Genomic DNA, 19,701 nt, shown 5'->3' with positions numbered 1-19,701 from the left:
ATGCCGCGCCGGCCGCAGGCGAGGTAGAGCGCGACGAGGGCGTCGCGGACGCCGCGGTGGCGGCAGCCGAGGCCGAGCTTTGCGGCGTGGGCGTGCAGCGCCGGCGCGGCCTCGCTGGGTGCCGGGGACGCGTTGGCCAAGCGCTTCAGAAGAGCCCGGAGCTCGCCGGCGTCGTGAGGTGCGCCGCCGCGACGGAGTGACGCCGCGTGTGGAGGCGCGGTACCGGGCTTGTAGCCGCGTCCAGGGGAGTAGAGTGGAGCAGCCGCAGGCTTCTTGCTGGCTTGCCGCGCGGGTGGACGAGGTGCACCCATGGCGATGGCCTCTCCACCGGACGTCACGAGAAAATGTCATCCAGACATCCAGTCAGTAGTCATATATGTACGTAGGGCTTGGAAAATTCCGACGTGCTGATTAGCACAGGATCCAGGCCGAGATCAGGTTAAGAGGTGATTCTTTTCCTTAGTTGATAGAGACTGGTCTTGGTTTTTTTAGGATTATTCTAGGGAGTACTTAGAATTCATCTAGATGAGATATAATTTAGTTTCATTCACTTTGAAAACAAGAACAGATACAATCCACGTCAGCACACACGCATCTTATAGCATCACATCCAATGGCTATAAAAGGTGAATGAGATCAAATTATATCTCACCTAAATGAGTTCTAGCAAAACTAATTATTCTATCTTTCTGTTTTGTAATGTCTATGTTTACATGATTTTATTTTATTTTATTAATGGAACACGTATTACTATGAAAAAAAAGACTAGGACAGGATCCGCCGCCTGCTATATTTTTGGAAGCACCGCCGGGTGGAGATATGCCAACACCGTCAAGGATAATCTACTGGGTACAACCGGTGTACCTGAGATTGCTAAAAGGCTCCATTTACAGAAATGAGATTGCTAAAAGGCTCCATTTAAAAAAGAAAGATTACTAAAAGGCTCCATTTGAAAATATTGAAATGATTTAGCACGTACTCTTTCCATTCCATAATATAAGAGCCATAATATAAGAGCGTTTTTACACTAAAAACGCCCTTATATCATGCGATGAAGTAGATGTTGTATATATATGTATCATGCCGCAAAAGATCAGATTCAAAAAGCCCTATAGCTGGATCACTCCTTTAGCATTGTGGCCACCTTGAGTAAAGAAAAAGGGCATAAGCTCGAGAAACAAAACTGAAACTCATTTTATGACCCGGGAAGTGGTTTTGGTCGTTAGAGCACCTACAGCTGGACTTCACAAAATTGGTTGTCTATATGTCCGCGGACGCGTCCACGAAAAGTGACCACTCACCTTTCATATCTTAGCGTTCGCAGACGTTATCTTCATATCCTCTCCCCCTCCTCCCAAGTCCATGCAATGCATGCACCGCGAGATAAACTATGTAGATCATCAACATAGCAATCATAGAAAGAAATAGACATAAAATTCAAGAACATAAGTCATAAGAACAAAAATTCATCACGAGACATGTACAAACGGACCAAATCAAGCAGTTCATCACTGGACACTACATAGATACTAGAAATAAATAGAGGAGGTTCCAGACTTCACCATTTTCGTCACCGGATCGGCGGTAGTTGTCCTCCACGTAGGCATCGGCAGCCGAAGGGTCGTCGTCGTTGTCCATGCTTGACGTACCACTGTCGTAGGAGGAGGACGAGACAAAGCCCGTGAGACGTCAGGTTCTGTGGTTTTGCTTCTTCGTGACCCGATGACGTGAAGCCTTGTCCACCGCTTCGCAATCCGACTACTCGATGCCGAGTCGGAGCGCCACCGCGTTCTTGCATCGGAGGTGCCCCGCTTCTGTCTCCACCGTGGTCAGCAACCGATGGAGGACCTCACACATGAGCGTCTCCTTTGGTTCTACCGGCGTGGGAGGACCCTGCCCCATCCCCATCCGCAGTCATGCACCAACATGAGGGATGTGGAGGCGGTGTGGCCTGGAGCTCCACCGCCCCACCTCGGCTAACCCCCACCGCCGTGAGCCTTGGAAGAAGCCATCTGAGATCCGTCCGCCCATTGTCTTCCACTATCCGTAGAAGAAATAAAGTGAACCAAGGCAATCAACTCATCCATGCTTATACCGTAACAAAATGGTAAGTTTAGTCGGTTGAATCGAAAGGTTAAATGAAGGAGGAAACAAAATGTACCTAGTTAGACGATGGAACAGGGAGGGCAGGGACTGACTGCTGTATGCATGGACAGGGTGCCAACACTACTGGAATTACACCCTATGCCGAGTGCCAGAAATACTTGGCAAAGTGCCAAATAAAATCGACAAATACCTGTGTTTGCCATGCGGCAGCTATTGCCGAGTCTACCTTTCGGCTTACTTCGCTTTGCCGATGCCCGTGATTTGGTTCTCGGGAAGAGCCTGGCACTCGGCATACAATGAAATTCGAGTAGTGCAACAGCCGTTTGAGCCACGTGCACAGAATTTTGTCTCGTCATATACTTGTTTATTAATGGGAGCGGCAACAATACTATGTAGCAAGAACTATGAAATGGTCCTAGATTCTTGCCATCGGCAGAAAATATCTGGTACTTACGGCACGTAGGATCTGACCAAATCTGAAAATAAGCTTCCCATCAATCAGATATACCGAGTCACAGTTTTCAATTGTAACATGTAACAGGCAGAAGCCATCTCTAAAACCTCAAGATTCTATACCGATTCAGTCTCTCAGGAATGCTCGTATGGATATGTGAACAGCTTCGATTGTACTATGTTTAAAAAATTATAACAGATTAAGAGTCCAAGTATCAATAAGACTAGCTAGACTGTGACACGCACTTTGCCGCGTCCGTGCTTTGCCGCTTCGTTCTTCAGTCGTGAGTTAAGTCTCACCTATTTATTTTCTAGGTGGTTTTATTACAGTCAGCTCACTTATTATCCATAATTGTTAATTAATTATCTTACATAGTACTCTCTCCGTTTTTTTAGTCTGCATATAAGATTTGATCAAAGTCAAACTTTGTAAAGTTTGATCAACTTTGTAGAAGAAAATATCAACATCTACAATACTAAAACTATATGGTATGCAAAGTAATTTCATGATGCATCTAACAATATTGATTTCGTATTGTGAATCTTGATATAATTTTTCTACAAACTTAATCAAAGTTAACAAAGCTTGACTTTGACCAAATCTTATATGCAGACTAAAAAGAAACGCAGAGAGTATTGTTGATCATAGGTTAAATTGTTAGTTTAGTGGGTGGTTCGTACGTGTTACCATCGAATGGAATGCATCGTCCAATCAGGTTGGATGAGCTATCTGTCATCGGCCTCTTGCATTCATTATAAAAGACAGAGCCATCAAGGTATCTATTCAAATACTTCTTCTGTTCCATAATATAGTGCATATGTAGATTATTAAATTAAAGTCAAAGTTTGCAAACTTTAACCAAATTTATAGAGAAAACTCTTTATGAATGCAATTCTAAATATCTAAACATGAAAATACTTCTTATAATGAATCTAATGATATATGCTTGGTATTATAGATGTAAATGTTGGAAATATGCCCTAGAGGCAATAATAAATAAGTTATTACTATATTTCCTTGTTCATGATAATCGTTTACTATCCATGCTATAATTGTATTGATAGGAAACTCAGATACATGTGTGGGTACATAGACAACACCATGTCCCTAGTAAGCCTCTAGTTGACTAGCTCGTTGATCAATAGATGATTACGGTTTCCTAACCATGGACATTGGATGTCGTTGATAACGGGATCACATCATTAGGAGAATGATGTGATGGACAAGACCCAATCTTAAGCCTAGCACAAAGATCGTAGTTCGTATGCTAAAGCTTTTCTAATGTCAAGTATCTTTTCCTTAGACCATGAGATTGTGCAACTCCCGGATACCGTAGGAATGCTTTGGGTGTACCAAACGTCACAACGTAACTGGGTGGCTATAAAGGTGCACTACAGGTATCTCCGAAAGTGTCTGTTGGGTTGGCACGAATCGAGACTGGGATTTGTCACTCCGTGTAAACGGAGAGGTATCTCTGGGCCCACTCGGTAGGACATCATCATAATGTGCATAATGTGACCAAGGGGTTGATCACGGGATGATGTGTTACAGAACGAGTAAAGAGACTTGTCGGTAACGAGATTGAACAAGGTATCGGTATACCGACGATCGAATCTCGGGCAAGTACTATACCGCTAGACAAAGGGAATTGTATACGGGATTGATTGAGTCCTTGACATCATGGTTCATCCGATGAGATCATCGTGGAACATGTGGGAGCCAACATGGGTATCCAGATCCCGCTATTGGTTATTGACCGAAGAACGTCTAGGTCATGTCTGCATGGTTCCCGAACCCGTAGGGTCTACACACTCAAGGTTCGATGACGCTAGGGTTATAAAGGAAGTTTGTATGTGGTTACCGAATGTTGTTCGGAGTCCCGGATGAGATCCCGGACGTCACGAGGAGTTCCGGAATGGTCCGGAGGTAAAGATTTATATACGGGAAGTCTTATTTTGGTCGCCGGAAAAGTTTTGCACTTTATCGGTATTGTACCGGGAGTGCCGAAAGGGGTCCGGGGGTCCACCGGGGGGGTCCACCTGCCCCGGGGGGCCACATGGGCTGTAGGGGGTGCGCCTTGGCCTATATGGGCCAAGGGCACCAGCCCCAAGAGGCCCATGCGCCAAGGAGACTTGGGGAGGGGAGAGTCCTAAAAGGGGAAGGCACCTCCGAGGTGCCTTGGGGAGGATGGACTCATCCCCCCCCCCTTGGCCGCACCCCTTCCTTGGAGGAAGGGGCAAGGCTGCGCCCTCCCCCTCTCCCTTGCCCCTATATATAGTGGAGGGGAGGGAGGGCAGCCGCACCTGAAGCCCTGGCGCCTCCCTCCCTCCCGTGACACCTCCTCCTCTCCCGCAGGTGCTTGGCGAAGCCCTGCAGGATTGCCACGCTCCTCCACCACCACCACGCCGTTGTGCTGCTGCTGGATGGAGTCTTCCTCAACCTATCCCTCTCTCCTTGCTGGATCAAGGCATGAGAGACGTCACCGGGCTGTACGTGTGTTGAACGCGGAGGTGCCGTCAGTTCGGCACTAGGATCTCCGGTGATTTGGATCACGACGAGTACGACTCCTTCAACCCCGTTCTCTTGAACGCTTCCGCTTAGCGATCTACAAGGGTATGTAGATGCACTCTCCTTCCCCTCGTTGCTGGTTTCTCCATAGATAGATCTTGGTGACACGTAGGAAATTTTTTGAATTTATGCTCCGTTCCCCAACAGTGGCATCATGAGCTAGGTTTATTGCATAGATTCTTTGCACGAGTAGAACACAAAGTAGTTGTGGGCATTGATCTTGTTCAATATGCTTACCGTTACTAGTCCAATCTTGTTTCGACGGTATTGTGGGATGAAGCGGCCCGGACCGACCTTACACGTACACTTACGTGAGACAGGTTCCACCGACTGACATGCACTTGGTGCATAAGGTGGCTAGCGGGTGCCAGTCTCTCCCACTTTAGTCAGAACGGATTCGATGAAAAGGGTCCTTATGAAGGGTAAATAGCAATTGACATATCACGTTGTGGTTTTGCGTAGGTAAGAAACGTTCTTGCTAGAAACCCATAGCAGCCACGTAAAACATGCAAACAACAATTAGAGGACGTCTAACTTGTTTTTGCAGGGTATGCTATGTGATGTGATATGGCCAAGAAGAATGTGATGAATGATATGTGATGTATGAGATTGATCATGTTCTTGTAATAGGAATCACGACTTGCATGTCGATGAGTATGACAACCAGCAGGAGCCATAGGAGTTGTCTTAATTTATTGTATGACCTGCGTGTCATTAAACAACGCCATGTAATTACTTTACTTTATTGCTAACCGGTAGCCATAGTAGTAGAAGTAATAGTTGGCGAGACAATTCATGAAGACACGATGATGGAGATCATGATGATGGAGATCATGGTGTCATGCCGGTGACGATGATGATCATGGAGCCCCGAAGATGGAGATCAATGGAGCTATATGATATTGGCCATATCATGTCACTACTATATAATTGCATGTGATGTTTATTATGTTTATGCATCTTGTTTACTTAGAACGACGGTAGTAAATAAGATGATCCCTTACAACAATTTCAAGAAGTGTTCTCCCCTAACTGTGCACCGTTGCTAAAGTTCGTCGCTTCTAAGCACCACGTGATGATCGGGTGTGATGGATTCTTACGTTCACATACAACGGGTGTAAGACAGATTTACACACGCGAAACACTTAGGGTTAACTTGACGAGCCTAGCATGTACAGACATGGCCTCGGAACACAGAGACCGAAAGGTCGAGCATGAGTCGTATAGTAGATACGATCAACATGAAGATGTTCACCGATGATGACTAGTCCGTCTCACGTGATGATCGGACAAGGCCTAGTTCACTCGGATCATGTAATCACTTAGATGACTAGAGGGATGTCTATCTGAGTGGGAGTTCATTAGATGAACTTAATTATCCTGAACATAGTCAAAAGATCTTTGCAAATTATGTCGTAAGCTTGCGCTTTAGTTCCACTGTTTAGATATGTTCCTAGAGAAAATATAGTTGAAAGTTGATAGTAGCGATTATGCGGACAGTAGAAAGCTTATGTCCTTAATGCACCGCTCAGTGTGCTGAACCCCAAACGTTGTTTGTGGATGTTGTGAATATCGGACATACACGTTTTGATAACTACGTGATAGTTCAGTTAAATGGGAGTAGAGGCATCAAAGACGTTTTCGAAATGTCGCGGAACATATGAGATGTTTCGAGGGCTGAAATTGGGATTTCAGGATCGTGCCCATGTCAAGAGGTATGAGACCTCCGACGATTTTCTTAGCCTGCAAACTAAGGGAGAAAAGCTCAATCGTTGAGCTTGTGCTCAGATTTTCTGAGTGCAACAATCACTTGAATCGAGTGGGAGTTGATCTTCGAGATGAGATAGTGATGTTTCTCCAAAGTCATTGCCACCAAACTGCTAGAGCTTCGTGATGAACTATAACATATCAGGGATACATATGATGATCCTTGAGGTATTCGCGATGTTTGACACCGCGAAAGTAGAAATCAAGAAGGAGCATCAATTGTTGATGGTTGGTGAAACCACTAGTTTCAAGAAGGGCAAGGGCAAGAAGGGATACTTCATGAAACGGCAAATCAGCTGCTGCTCTAGTGAAAAAACCCAAGGTTTAACCCAAACCCGATACTAAGTGCTTCTGTAATAAGGGGAACAACCACTGGAGCAGAATTACCCTAGATACTTGGTAGATGAGAAGGCTGGCAAGGTCGATAGAAGTATATTGGATATACATTATGTAAATGTGTACTTTACTAGTACTCCTAGTAGCACCAGGGTATTGAGATACCGGTTCGGTTGCTAAGTGTTAGTAACTCGAAATAAAAGAGCTATGGAATAAACGGAGACTAGCTAAAGGTGAGCTGACGATGTGTGTTGGAAGTGTTTCCAAGTTTGATGTGATCAAACATCGCACGCTCCCTCTACCATCAAGATTAGTATTAAACCTGAATAATTGTCATTTGGTGTTTGCGTTGAGCATAGACATGATTGGATTATGTCTATCGCAATACGGTTATTCATTTAAGGAGAATAATGGTTACTCTATTTTGAATAATACCTTTAATGGTCTTGCACCTAAAGGAATGGTTTATTGAATCTCGATCGTAGTGATACACATTTTCATGCCAAAAGATATAAGATAGTAATGATAGTACCACTTACATGTGGCACTGCCATGTAAGTCATATTGGTATAAATCACATGAAGAAGCTCCATGTTGATGGATCTTTGGACTCACTCGTTTTTGAAAAGTTTGAGACATGCGAGCCATGTCTATTGGTGTATACGCATGAAGGAAGTCCATGCAGATGGATCGTTTGGACTTACTTGATTTTGAATCACTTGAGATATGCAAATCATACCACATGGGCAAGATGACTGAAAGCCTCGTTTTCAGTAAAAATGGAACAAGAAAGCAACTTGTAAGAAGTAACACATTTTGATGTGTGCAGTCCAATGAGTGCTGAGGCATGCAGTGAATATCGTTATGTTCTTACTTCACATATGATTTGAGTAGATGTTGAGTATATTTACTTGATGAAACACAAGTCTGAATTATTGAATATTTCAAGTAATTTCAGAGTGAAGTTGAAGATCATTGTGACAAGAGGATAAAATGTCTATGATATGATCATAGAGATGAGTATCTGAGTTACGAGCTTTGGCACGCAATTAAGACATTGTGGATATTGTTTCACAATTAATACCGCCTGGAACACCATAGTGTGATGGTGTGTCCGAACACCATAGTTGCACCCTATTGGATATGGTGCATACCATGACGTCTCTTATCGAATTACCACTATCGTTCATGGGTTAGGCATTAGAGACAACCGCACTCACTTGATAGGGTTCCACGTAATTCCGTTGAGACGACACCGTTTGGAGAAACCTAAGTTGTCGTTCCTTAAAAGTTTGGGGCTGCGACGCTTATGTGAAAAAGTTTCAGGTTGATAAGCTCGAACCCAGAGCGGATAAAATGCATCTTCATAGGACACCCAAAACAGTTGGGTATACCTCCTAATTCAGATCCAAAAGCAATAGGGATTGTTTCTTGAACCGGGTCCTTTCTCGAGGAAAAGTTTGTCTCGAAAAGTTGAGTGGGAGGATGGTGGAGACTTGATATGGTTATTGAACCATTACTTCAACAAGTGTGTAGCAGGGCACAGGAAGTTGTTCCTGTGGCACCTACACCAATTGAAGTAGAAGCTTATGATAGTGATCATGAAGTTTTTGGATCAAGTCACTACCGAACCTCGTAGGATGACAAGGACGCGTACTGCTTCGGAGTGGTACAGTGATCCTGTATTGAAGGACATGTTGCTAGATAACAATGAACCTACAAGCTATGGAGAAGCGATGGTGGGCCCAAATTCCGACAAATGGTTAGAAACCATGAAATCCGAGATAGGATCCATGTATCAGAACAAAGCATGGACTTTGGTGGACTTGCCCAATGATTGGCAAGCCATTGAGATAAATGGATCTTTAAGAAGAAGACGGACGTGGACGGTAATGTCACCGTCTATGAAGCTCGACTTGTGGCGAAGAGTTTTTCACAAGTTCAAGGAGTTGACTACGATGAGATTTTCTCATCCGTAGCGATGCTTAAGTCCGTCGGAATCACGTTAGCATTAGCTGCATTTATGAAATTTGGCAGATGGATGTCAAAACGAGTTTCCTTACTAGTTTTTGTAAGGAAAGGTTGTATGTGATACAATTAGAAAGGTTTTGTCGATCCTAAGGATGCTAAAAGGTATGCTAGCACCAACGATCCTTCTAAGGACTGGAGTAAGCATCTCGGAGTTGGAATATGCACTTTGATAAGATGATCAAAGATTTTAGGTTTATACAAAGTTTATGAGAAACTTGTATTTCTAAAGAAGTGAGTGGGAGCACTATAGAATTTCTGATAAGTATATGTTGTTGACATATTGATGATCAGAAATGCTGTAGAATTTCTAGAAAGCATATAGGGTTATTTGAAAGGTGTTTTTCAATAGAAAACCTGGATTAAGCTACTTGAACATTGAGCATCAAGATCTATGAGGATAGATCAAAAATGCTTAATAGTACTTTCAAATGAGCACATACCTTGACATGATCTTGAAAGTGTTCAAGATGGATCAGTCACAGAAGGAGCTCTTGCCTGAGTTGTAAGGTATGAAGTTAAGAGTTAAAGCTCGACCACGGCAGAAGAGAGAGGAAGGACGAAGGTCGTCCCCTATGCTTCAGACATAGGCTCTGTAGTATGATATGCTGTGTACCACACCGTAAGTGTGCCTTGCCATGAGTCAGTCAAGGGGTACAAGAATGATCCAGGAATGGATCATTGGACAGCGGTCAAAATTGTCCTTGGAGTAAATAAGGACTCTGAGTAGCAAACCGGATACGTATAGTGGAGCAACCATTTGGAATAGCTTCAAGTGGAACTTGGAAGCAGCATTTACAATATGACATAGAGATTTGCGAAGTACATACGGACCTGAATGTTGCAGACCCGTTGACTAAAACCTCTCTCACGAACAAAACATGATAAAACCCCAGAACTCATTGAGTCTTAATCACATGATGATGTGAACTAGTTTAGTGACACTAGTAAACTCTTTGGATGTTGGTCACATGGCGATGTGACTTATCAGTGTAAATCACATAGCGATGTGAACTAGATTATTGACTCTAGTGCAAGTGGGAGACTGTTGGAAATATGCCCTAGAGGCAATAATAAATAAGTTATTATTATATTACCTTGTTCATGATAACCGTTTATTATCCATGCTATAATTGTATTGATAGGAAACTCAGATACATGTGTGGGTACATAGACAACACCATGTCCCTAGTAAGCCTCTAGTTGACTAGCTCGTTGATCAATAGATGGTTACGGTTTCCTGACCATGGACATTGGATGTCGTTGATAACGGGATCACATCATTAGGAGAATGATGTGATGGACAAGACCCAATCCTAAGCCTAGCACAAAGATCGTAGTTCGTATGCTAAAGCTTTTCTAATGTCAAGTATCTTTTCCTTAGACCATGAGATTGTGCAACTCCCGGATACCGTAGGAATGCTTTGGGTGTACCAAACGTCACAACATAACTGGGTGGCTATAAACATGCACTACAGGTATCTCCGAAAGTGTCTGTTGGGTTGGCACGAATCGAGACTGGGATTTGTCACTCCGTGTAAACGGAGAGGTATCTCTAGGCCCACTCGGTAGGACATCATCATAATGTGCACAATGTGACCAAGGGGTTGGTCACGGGATGATGTGTTACGGAACGAGTAAAGAGACTTGCCGGTAACGAGATTGAACAAGGTATCGGTATACCGACGATCGAATCTCGGGCAAGTACTATACCGCTAGACAAAGGGAATTGTATACGGGATTGATTGAGTCCTTGACATCATGGTTCATCCGATGAGATCATTGTGGAACATGTGGGAGCCAACATGGGTATCCATATCCCACTGTTGGTTATTGACCGAAAAACGTCTAGGTCATGTCTGCATGGTTCCCGAACCCGTAGGGTCTACACACTTAAGGTTCGATGACGCTAGGGTTATAAAGGAAGTTTGTATGTGGTTACCGAATGTTGTTCGGAGTCCCGGATGAGATCCTGGACGTCACGAGGAGTTCCGGAATGGTCCGGAGGTAAAGATTTATATATGGGAAGTCTTATTTTGGTCGCCGGAAAAGTTTCGCACTTTATCGGTATTGTATCGGGAGTGCCGAAAGGGGTCCGGGGGTCCATCGGGGGGGTCCACCTGCCCCGAGGGGCCACATGGGCTGTAGGGGGTGCGCCTTGGCCTATATGGGCCAAGGGCACCAGCCCCAAGAGGCCCATGCGCCAAGGAGACTTGGGGAGGGGAGAGTCCTAAAAGGGGAAGGCACCTCCGAGGTGCCTTGGGCAGGATGGACTCCTCCCCCCCTTGGACGCACCCCTTCCTTGGAGGAAGGGGCAAGGCTGCGCCCTCCCCCTCTCCCTTACCCCTATATATAGTGGAGGGGAGGGAGGGCAGCCGCACCTGAAGCCCTGGCGCCTCCCTCCCTCCCGTGACACCTCCTCCTCTCCCGCAGGTGCTTGGCGAAGGCCTGCAGGATTGCCACGCTCCTCCACCACCACCACGCCATTGTGCTGCTGCTGGATGGAGTCTTCCTCAACCTCTCCCTCTCTCCTTACTGGATCAAGGCATGGGAGACGTCACCGGGCTGTACGTGTGTTGAACGCGGAGGTGCCGTCCGTTCGGCACTAGGATCTCCGGTGATTTGGATCACGACGAGTACGACTCCTTCAACCCCGTTCTCTTGAACGCTTCCGCTTAGTGATCTACAAGGGTATGTAGATGCACTCTCCTTCCCCTCGTTGCTGGTTTCTCCATAGATAGATCTTGGTGACACGTAGGAATTTTTTGAATTTATGCTCCGTTCCCCAACAGTAAATGTTTTTCTTAGAAAATTGGTCAAAGTTCATGTGGTTTGACTTTTTAAAAAATGCACTACATTATGAAATTGTGAGAGTTTTAATTCGGCTCTAGGGAGCATTTGGTCATGTTTAGAGCATCTTCAGCCACATACCTCTAATTTGATCCCTCAAACACATCCGGACGTGCTCGATCAGTGATCGGGTCCATTTTAAGCCCCTATTTTTGTTCATCAGTGCATCCACAATTCTCATTTTTTTCTCATATGTCCCGTCACTTGCACATGATTGATGAAGATGAAGAGAGAGAAAGAAAAGAATAAATAAAGAAATAAAAATGTAGTCTAGGACGGGGCCGCGTCGTACGTGGCGGATTGACAGGGCGCACCCGGGCGTGTCCACGAGCCCTCATATCCTCCCCATATTTGAGATGGATACGACGGTTCGTGGACAGCCTGGACATATAGGGAAGATATGAGGGGTCTGGTTGGGTAACTTTTTTCCTTTTCTCTCCTGTCCGGTCACTGACCGGGCGCGTTCGCGGGCATATGAAAGATGGTTTAAGGCGTCCGGCTGTAGATGCTCTTACTGATTATCTTTTGTAAATGACAAAAATATTAAAAAAGTCAAACATGCACATTTAAAAGTCAGGCATGTGATGTTGTGGGTAGCTAGCTGAAAAATGAGAATCACAGTGACGTTCTTATATACTGCATTTGTTTCTTTTTATTCCATGTATTAGATTTCTCTGACGTCAAACTTTGTGAAGACTATATTTAAAAAAATTGCGTGATAGATCTAATGATATTGATTTTGTATTGTGCATGCTAATATTTTTCTGGAAACTTGGTCAAACTTACACTTAGTTTGACTTAAGACAATGTATATATATGAAGTAAAAAGAAATAGAAGAATAATATACATATACTTTGCAGTTGAGAGATACAATAACATACTCCCTCCTTTCCGGTTTATAAGGCTTAATTCAAAAATCTCACCAACCAAGGTAGATGATGAGTGGTGGAATACTTTTTGTAGTTTGCAAAAGCACCCAATTAATGCTCTTGTTTTCCTCAAAAAAGTATGTTACCAATGCATTAATTGCAATGCATGCATGCATAAATTACATGCATTGGTCAATTTTCTCTTAATACTTGCATGCAATGATTTAATGCACATTGAAATCTGAACATGTGATGGGAAACAATCAAATTGAGCCTTATAAAATGGAAAAACTAAAATTTTGAGATAAGGCTAGTCACAGTGGGGAGGAACTTAGGAGTAACATCACACACTCCAATACAACTTTGCTTATGTGGCACGTATTTAATGAAGAGAGATGTGCTTGTGGTAACTAGCTAAGTTACCGGAACATCACACACTCCAAGAAACAATGAATCTATAACCTAATAAATACATCGTTGCATGACACTACATAGATGTTCCTACCCACTATGGAGGTAGTAACATAGTCTAGGAAAATGTGTAAGTTACTAGCTTATATTCTTACCCATTGTGACCAGCCTAAGTACTATAAACCGGAAAGGAGGGAGTACACACTTAAGCAATAGGCACACATTGATAAATGGGCCAACAACACTCCCGTCAGCTCCGAGCCACCAGAGGCGAGGATTTCAAGGGAGCTTAGTAACTACTTCCTCCGTCCCAAATTACTCGTCGCTGAAATAGATGTATCTAAAACTAAAATACATCTAGATACATCTATACGTGCGACAAGTAATTCGGAATGGATGGAATAGAAGATATATACGTATGTGGTCTCCGTGTAGCTTTTGGAGTGAAAAAACCCAAGTACGTGTAGGCTAGTGTTTGGTACGTGTCTAAGTCGGTTTAGGTAACCGAATGAGTACATATACATGTGCCCGCGTGGGATTTGTAATATTGTGGACAATTTGAGACAAAACAAAAAGCAGAAAAAGAGAAGAAATAAACAACAGCGCAATCGACATGGGCAATCCTTGGGCTCATGAGCTGCCGAGTTCGTGTTTCTCTCCTTCCGGCCGCACCTGCAACGAGGAAACAACGGCCGAGGTGAACCCAGAAGAAGACATTCCCGATGCCGTCGTCATCTCGATCTCGCTGCCGGTGGACATCATCTTGGAGGTGCTAACCAGGCTTCCGGTGAAGACCCTGCGCCGGTTCCGGTGCGTGTCCAAGGGCTGGCGCGCCCTCCTCTCCGACCCAGCCTTCGTCGCCGCACAGCGATCCCGTGCCGCCGCCGCCGACACCCCCCTCGTCGTCGGTGTGTTCGGAAAACTGGGCCCACTCGAGAAATTCGACCCGTCCAGACCGCCACGCTTTCCCCGGGCATCTCTCGAGCTGCGGGTGATTGACACGGCCGACGGCAACGTCCTCAGAGTGGTGAAAGACGTCAAGAGTGCAAAGCTGATGCGCACAGGCCTCGACCTTGTCTTTGTCGACCAAGGTGTGCATGGCGCTAGGGTGATCGATCCGGCGACCGGGCGGGTGGTCACCGTCGGTGGAGAGGCATCCATAGAATACCCCAAAGCTGACTGTAATGGAATCCCGTACGATTTCATGCACGATGAGTTTTGCCACTCCAGCTTGGGCCGTGCCACTCCGTCCGGTGCGTACAAGGTCGTCCGTCTCCGAAACGCCGTCACGGCGCTTGGCGATGGCCAGATCTGCCAGGTTGCCACAATTGAGGCCGCGGCCACGGCCACAGCAGAACCCACGACGTGGAGGCAGAGACCGGAGCCCCCTATCCTTACATGTTGGTGCTCCAATTGCACGGCCACCGTCAACGGCATCCTCCACTTCATGGATGGTGGCCCTCATGCCCATGGTACACGTCCGGTGAATCCTGGCTGGAACCACATAGCCTCTTTCGACCTCGAAAGCGAGGAGTGGAAGGCGATGATCGACGGATCTATATGATGTTCGGTGCAGCCTACAACTTTATGACCCAACCACAGGATCTCTAATAGACTTAATGAAGATGCCTGAGGATTTTAGGGGCTCAATGACACTTTTTACCGGAAGCCTATAGTCTTGATCAGTACTTTTGGACAACTAGGCTCGAAAATGACAGATTGACGATTCATATTCGATCGGGGCACGCGAGGAGTAACCCTGTGCATTCTATTCAGTTTAGATGGTTCGGTTTATATGATATTAATATTTGGTTAAAAATATGGTGTAAAATTAAGATATGATTTGAATTTGGCATGTATCAAATTATTTTGATATATTTTAGGTATAATATACTCCTATGAAGTATGTCGGAACAAAATCCCTGTTTTGACCCTTTGGGGAAACTTTAACACGATTTGAGTATTTTTAGAATTTTAGCATGATCTTACCTTTTTGATAAACGACCAACCTTCTGGCCTTTCTTCTGCACATATAAATTATGAATTTATCAACGTTTTCCAAGGTGAAATACCATGGGTTGTGGTGTTTACCAAGATGAAACATCATGGGTTTGTGGCGTTTTTTAGTGCTGTGGCAGCATCGGGCAGCTTGATGTTGCAATATAGAAGTCAGGTTGTGCCAAAATTTTCAGCTAGGTTTATTTTGTGCTAAAGTTACCCAAAAGGGCCAAAATTATGATTTCATCCTCTCATGGGAGCATAAGCGGGGAGCTGAGCGAGACACACGAGCAAGCTGTTTCACATGGCCTGCTCGATTTGGAGGAATCACTCGATTTGGCATAAAGGGTGAATATGCCGTTCCCGCTCCGTTTCTTTTTGTCCGATGGACCAAACACTGAAATAAGCCCTTAGAACATTCTATTTGGTGACCTCAACCAAACACACCCTAACATTTTTATGGTTTCTCTGTCCTCCAACTCTACATGGCAATCCCAAAATAGCATCACCGTACACGGGGCCCAAGCAACATGTACACGCTGCAGGTATAAGAGGAGGACATGTACAGAAATTCGCTTTGGCACATGGGAGCGCGCACTCTTGCCACCGAAAAAATATTTCAAAGTGTGAAAAAATTGGAAACAAAAATTTGACACATACATCTCGATTTGGAGGAGACCTACACGTACTGGACTATGGAATCAAGCTGGATCGTACGCGCGCTTAATTCAGTTTCGTTTGGTGTACTACATTAAGTTCTTATTACTGTACATAGTTAAGAAGCGTCACCCATGAAAGCAAGAAGAGGACTTGGACCGGAGTGAAGCAGCTCTCCATCGTAGTCGTATTAATGTTCCTTCACATGTTCGTATGGTCGGGGCCACGCGATGATTTAATTCCACAGTACGAAGAATGAAATATTAGTGAGATGGAGGAGGGGTCGTCACCGGTTGGTACAAGTTAAGTGAAAGCAACGGGCGGAGACTCGAGACTCCGAGTCAAGCAAACCTACTATCGCGGACTCCAAGTCAAGCAAGTCTCTTTAGATGTGACAAACATATTTTAATAGTTTTGTTTTATCATAACGGGGCAGTTATAGAATTATAATACAACAAAGCATTTAATCTTGCTATAAACAATTAGGTATGCATAAATGTACTAGCAAGAACAAATAGTAGGCTAAAACAAAGACATCTCTATTGTTTTTATCGAAGCATGCCTAATAGTAGAGCACCTTGGTTGTGTTGAGTAGACATGCCATCTACTACAATCAATCTAAAAGCCAGCTCATATAAATAGTTAGCTATATGCATTAATACTTTATAACTATTTATACCGGTACAACAATATAGCAAGAACAAGATGTAGGCTACAAGAAGTAGATCCAGGGGAATATAGCGACGAATCGAAGTCACCGCAAGTAGGCAGGGTGCTCGTCCTCGTCATCGCAGGCTGTAAGAGCTTTCGAGATGTCATCCATGGTCGGCCGGTTGCTCCTTTCCTGCATGCACGCCAAGGAGATCTTCACCATTTCCATGGCCTGCCGAGGGTTGAATTGCCCGTCCAGCTTGCTATCTAGCAATGACACGATATCTCCGGTCGCCACCACCGTCTTTAGTGCATGTGCGATTTGGCACATCTCCAAATGATCCCCGTTGGTCGTTTGGTCAGATATCCTACTCCCGACCAGGATCTCTAGAAGCACGATGCCATAGCTATAGACGTCGACCCTGGCGTCCACGGGCAGACTCTGCGCCCACTCGGGTGCCATGTACCCCGTCGTCCCCCTCATGTGGGAGAGTTGTACGCCGTCGCCGATGGCCTTCCTCCCGGAAAGCTTGGCCAGCCCGAAATCAGAGATCTTTGGGTCGAGGTCATGCGTGAGCAGGATGTTCTCCGGCTTGACGTCGCAGTGGATGACCCACTCGAGGCACTCGTGGTGGAGGTAGGCTAGGCCCCTGGCCGCACCCAAAGCGATCTTGAAACGCTCACTCCATGCCAGCGCCTTACCAATATCGTCGCCGAACAGGTGCTTGTCGAGAGACCCGTTCTCCACGTACTCGTACACCAACAACTTGTGTTTCCCCTCAGAGCAGAACCCCCAAATCCTCACGAGGTTGATATGGTTGATCCTCCCAAACACCGTCATCTCCGCCCAGAACTCCTCCTCGCCCTGCACCACGTTTGCCAGCTTCTTCACCGCCACGACGGTGCTCTTGTCGAGCACGCCACGGTACACAACGCCGGAGCTGCCCCGGCCAAGCTCCTCGTTGAAGTTCCCGGTTGCACTCTTGAGCTCCCGATACGTGAACCTCCTGAACTGGGTCCCCAAGATCAGCCTATAGCCTGATGCCTCCAGAGAGCTGGGGAATGGGATGCTCTCATGCCCTGACAGGAACCACCATGCCATGGCGACGAAGAAAAGGAGAAGCTCGAGAAATCCGAGTGCTGCGGCGAAGGCGAAAACGTAGGACCAGTTCGTGTGGCTGCCTGGCACCCCGTACGTGTACGCGTATGGCCGGACGATGGCGGCACCGGAACCATTATGATTGCAGTCGAGGCCCCCGGACGGCGTCGGTGCCGAGGCGTTGAGATCGCTAGGCACCTTGAGGTATATGCTTCCGGGAAACGCCGGCGAGGTGTAGCCGTTAAACAGGACGCCTTTCGGGTAGCACCTGCCCTGGCCATCCGTCCGGTAGGAGAAGGCGACGCAGGAGCACGTGTTCAAGCAGATGCTCTTGCAGTATTGGAACGTGACGGACTGGTTGAACCAGAGGTCGTAGCCGTAGAAGTCGGTGTACGCCACCTTGACGAACTTGAACCGCTCCGGCGCCATGGCTTCGCTGCAGTTGGTGGTGAAGGTCGGCTCGCAGCCCTTTCTCCAGTCCCGGCGGTCCACCCTCTCGTACCCCGGCGCGCAGGAGCACCGGAGGGACGGCTGGTACTCGCAGATGGCGTTCTTGCCGCACAGCCCGTGGACGGAGCACGGCTGCTTCAGCGCCGCCCACGTGACCGTCCATCCTCCGGCCGCGTCCAGGCTGTACATCCTTAGGTTCCCGTCCTGCTCGACGGTCAGCCGTCTCTTGGCGCCGGTGACGCCCAGGTCGGTGGCCTCGACTCGCAGGTTGTCGCTGGAGAGGAACACCCCGGCGTCGTCGAGCACGCCGACCCGTGAGCTGTTGTAGTTGGTCCGGCCGCTCCCGAACACGCCGAGGTCCGGGTCCGGCCAGTAGATGCTGGCGATCTCCTGGCCGTCGTAGAGGAGGCGCAGCACGTTGTCGTTGTCGTAGTAGAGGGTGTAGTAGCCGGCGACGAGCTTCTTCTCCTTGGACAGTATCTGCGACGGGAGCAAGGTGTCCGTCGGCCAGTCGAAGCTCTGCCACGCGGCAACGCCGGTGGAATCTTCCGGGTCCGTGATGATAAGGTTGCCGGCGTCGAGAAGGGAGACGACGAGGCGCTTGTTGCCGCCGGTCTTGCTGTCCCACACGGTCGTCCCGTTGGCGTCGGCGAGGGCCAGCGCGCCGTCGTGGCCGAAGGATATTCTGGAGGCCCGGCCGTTCACGGGGGCGCCAGGGTTGGCCGTCCAGATGGCGGTCCGGTTCTTGGCCGCGGTGAACCAGACGGAGAAGTAGAAGGCGTTGTCGACGTCGACGGCTGGGAGGAAGCCGCAGGAGAAGGTGGCGTCCGGCGACACCAGGAAGGGCCGCTCGTGGTCTTCCACTGACAGGGATGAGCCGGCGCCCAGCGTGTGTTGTGCCGATGATGATGCACAGGAGCGCAGCAGCAGAACGAGAGAGATGAGTGGAAGGAGGGCTGGACTAGCGAATCTAGCCATCACGAGTGGTGTGGAGGAATGCTGTGAGTACGTGCTAGTTACGTCGTCAGGCCAGTGGTGTTCTTTTAGAGGCTGAAGAGAAAAGTAGTGAGATGCTGGATACGGTCGTCCACTCGTCCTGTTCATATTGTTAGAGAAAATATGTAATCTCAACCTACCTTCCTTCTCCTTCTCGTATCCTTCTCAAACTCTTGTATCTCTTCCTTGTATGTCAAGGCAGGCTTGCCCTCAATATATACACGACCCACTCCCCATCGAGCCACATCTTCTCATACATCTAGCCACAAACCCTAGACAACCACATACCCCACAAATCAAAACCTAGAAACCGCATACTACCGTCTCCATGGCTTCCTCTGCCGGCGTCGCCCTCAACCTCGGTTCGCCGCCATCTGAGAAGCTCGCACGAGGAAACTTTATCCTCTGGAAGACTCAGGTGCTACCAGCCCTGCGAGGAGCGTAGGTGACTGGACTCCTC

General features: G+C 46.7%; 1 protein-coding gene across 1 annotated transcript; it reads right to left on the bottom strand.

Annotated features, from left to right (window-relative positions):
• Positions 1-16,495: 16,495 nt before the first annotated feature.
• On the bottom strand, positions 16,496-19,340 carry LOC123097032 (putative receptor protein kinase ZmPK1). The gene has a single exon (XM_044518811.1). The coding sequence runs from the start codon at positions 19,221-19,223 to the stop codon at positions 16,800-16,802; it is 2,424 nt and encodes an 807-aa protein (XP_044374746.1). The 5' UTR covers positions 19,224-19,340; the 3' UTR covers positions 16,496-16,799.
• Between the last annotated feature and the right edge of the window lie 361 nt (positions 19,341-19,701).

This window comes from Triticum aestivum, chromosome 1B (genome assembly GCF_018294505.1).
Source record: "Triticum aestivum cultivar Chinese Spring chromosome 1B, IWGSC CS RefSeq v2.1, whole genome shotgun sequence".
NCBI lineage: Eukaryota > Viridiplantae > Streptophyta > Magnoliopsida > Poales > Poaceae > Triticum > Triticum aestivum.
The sequence above is the reverse complement of the archived record's forward strand: the minus strand, read 5'-3'. Positions and strand labels throughout refer to the sequence as shown.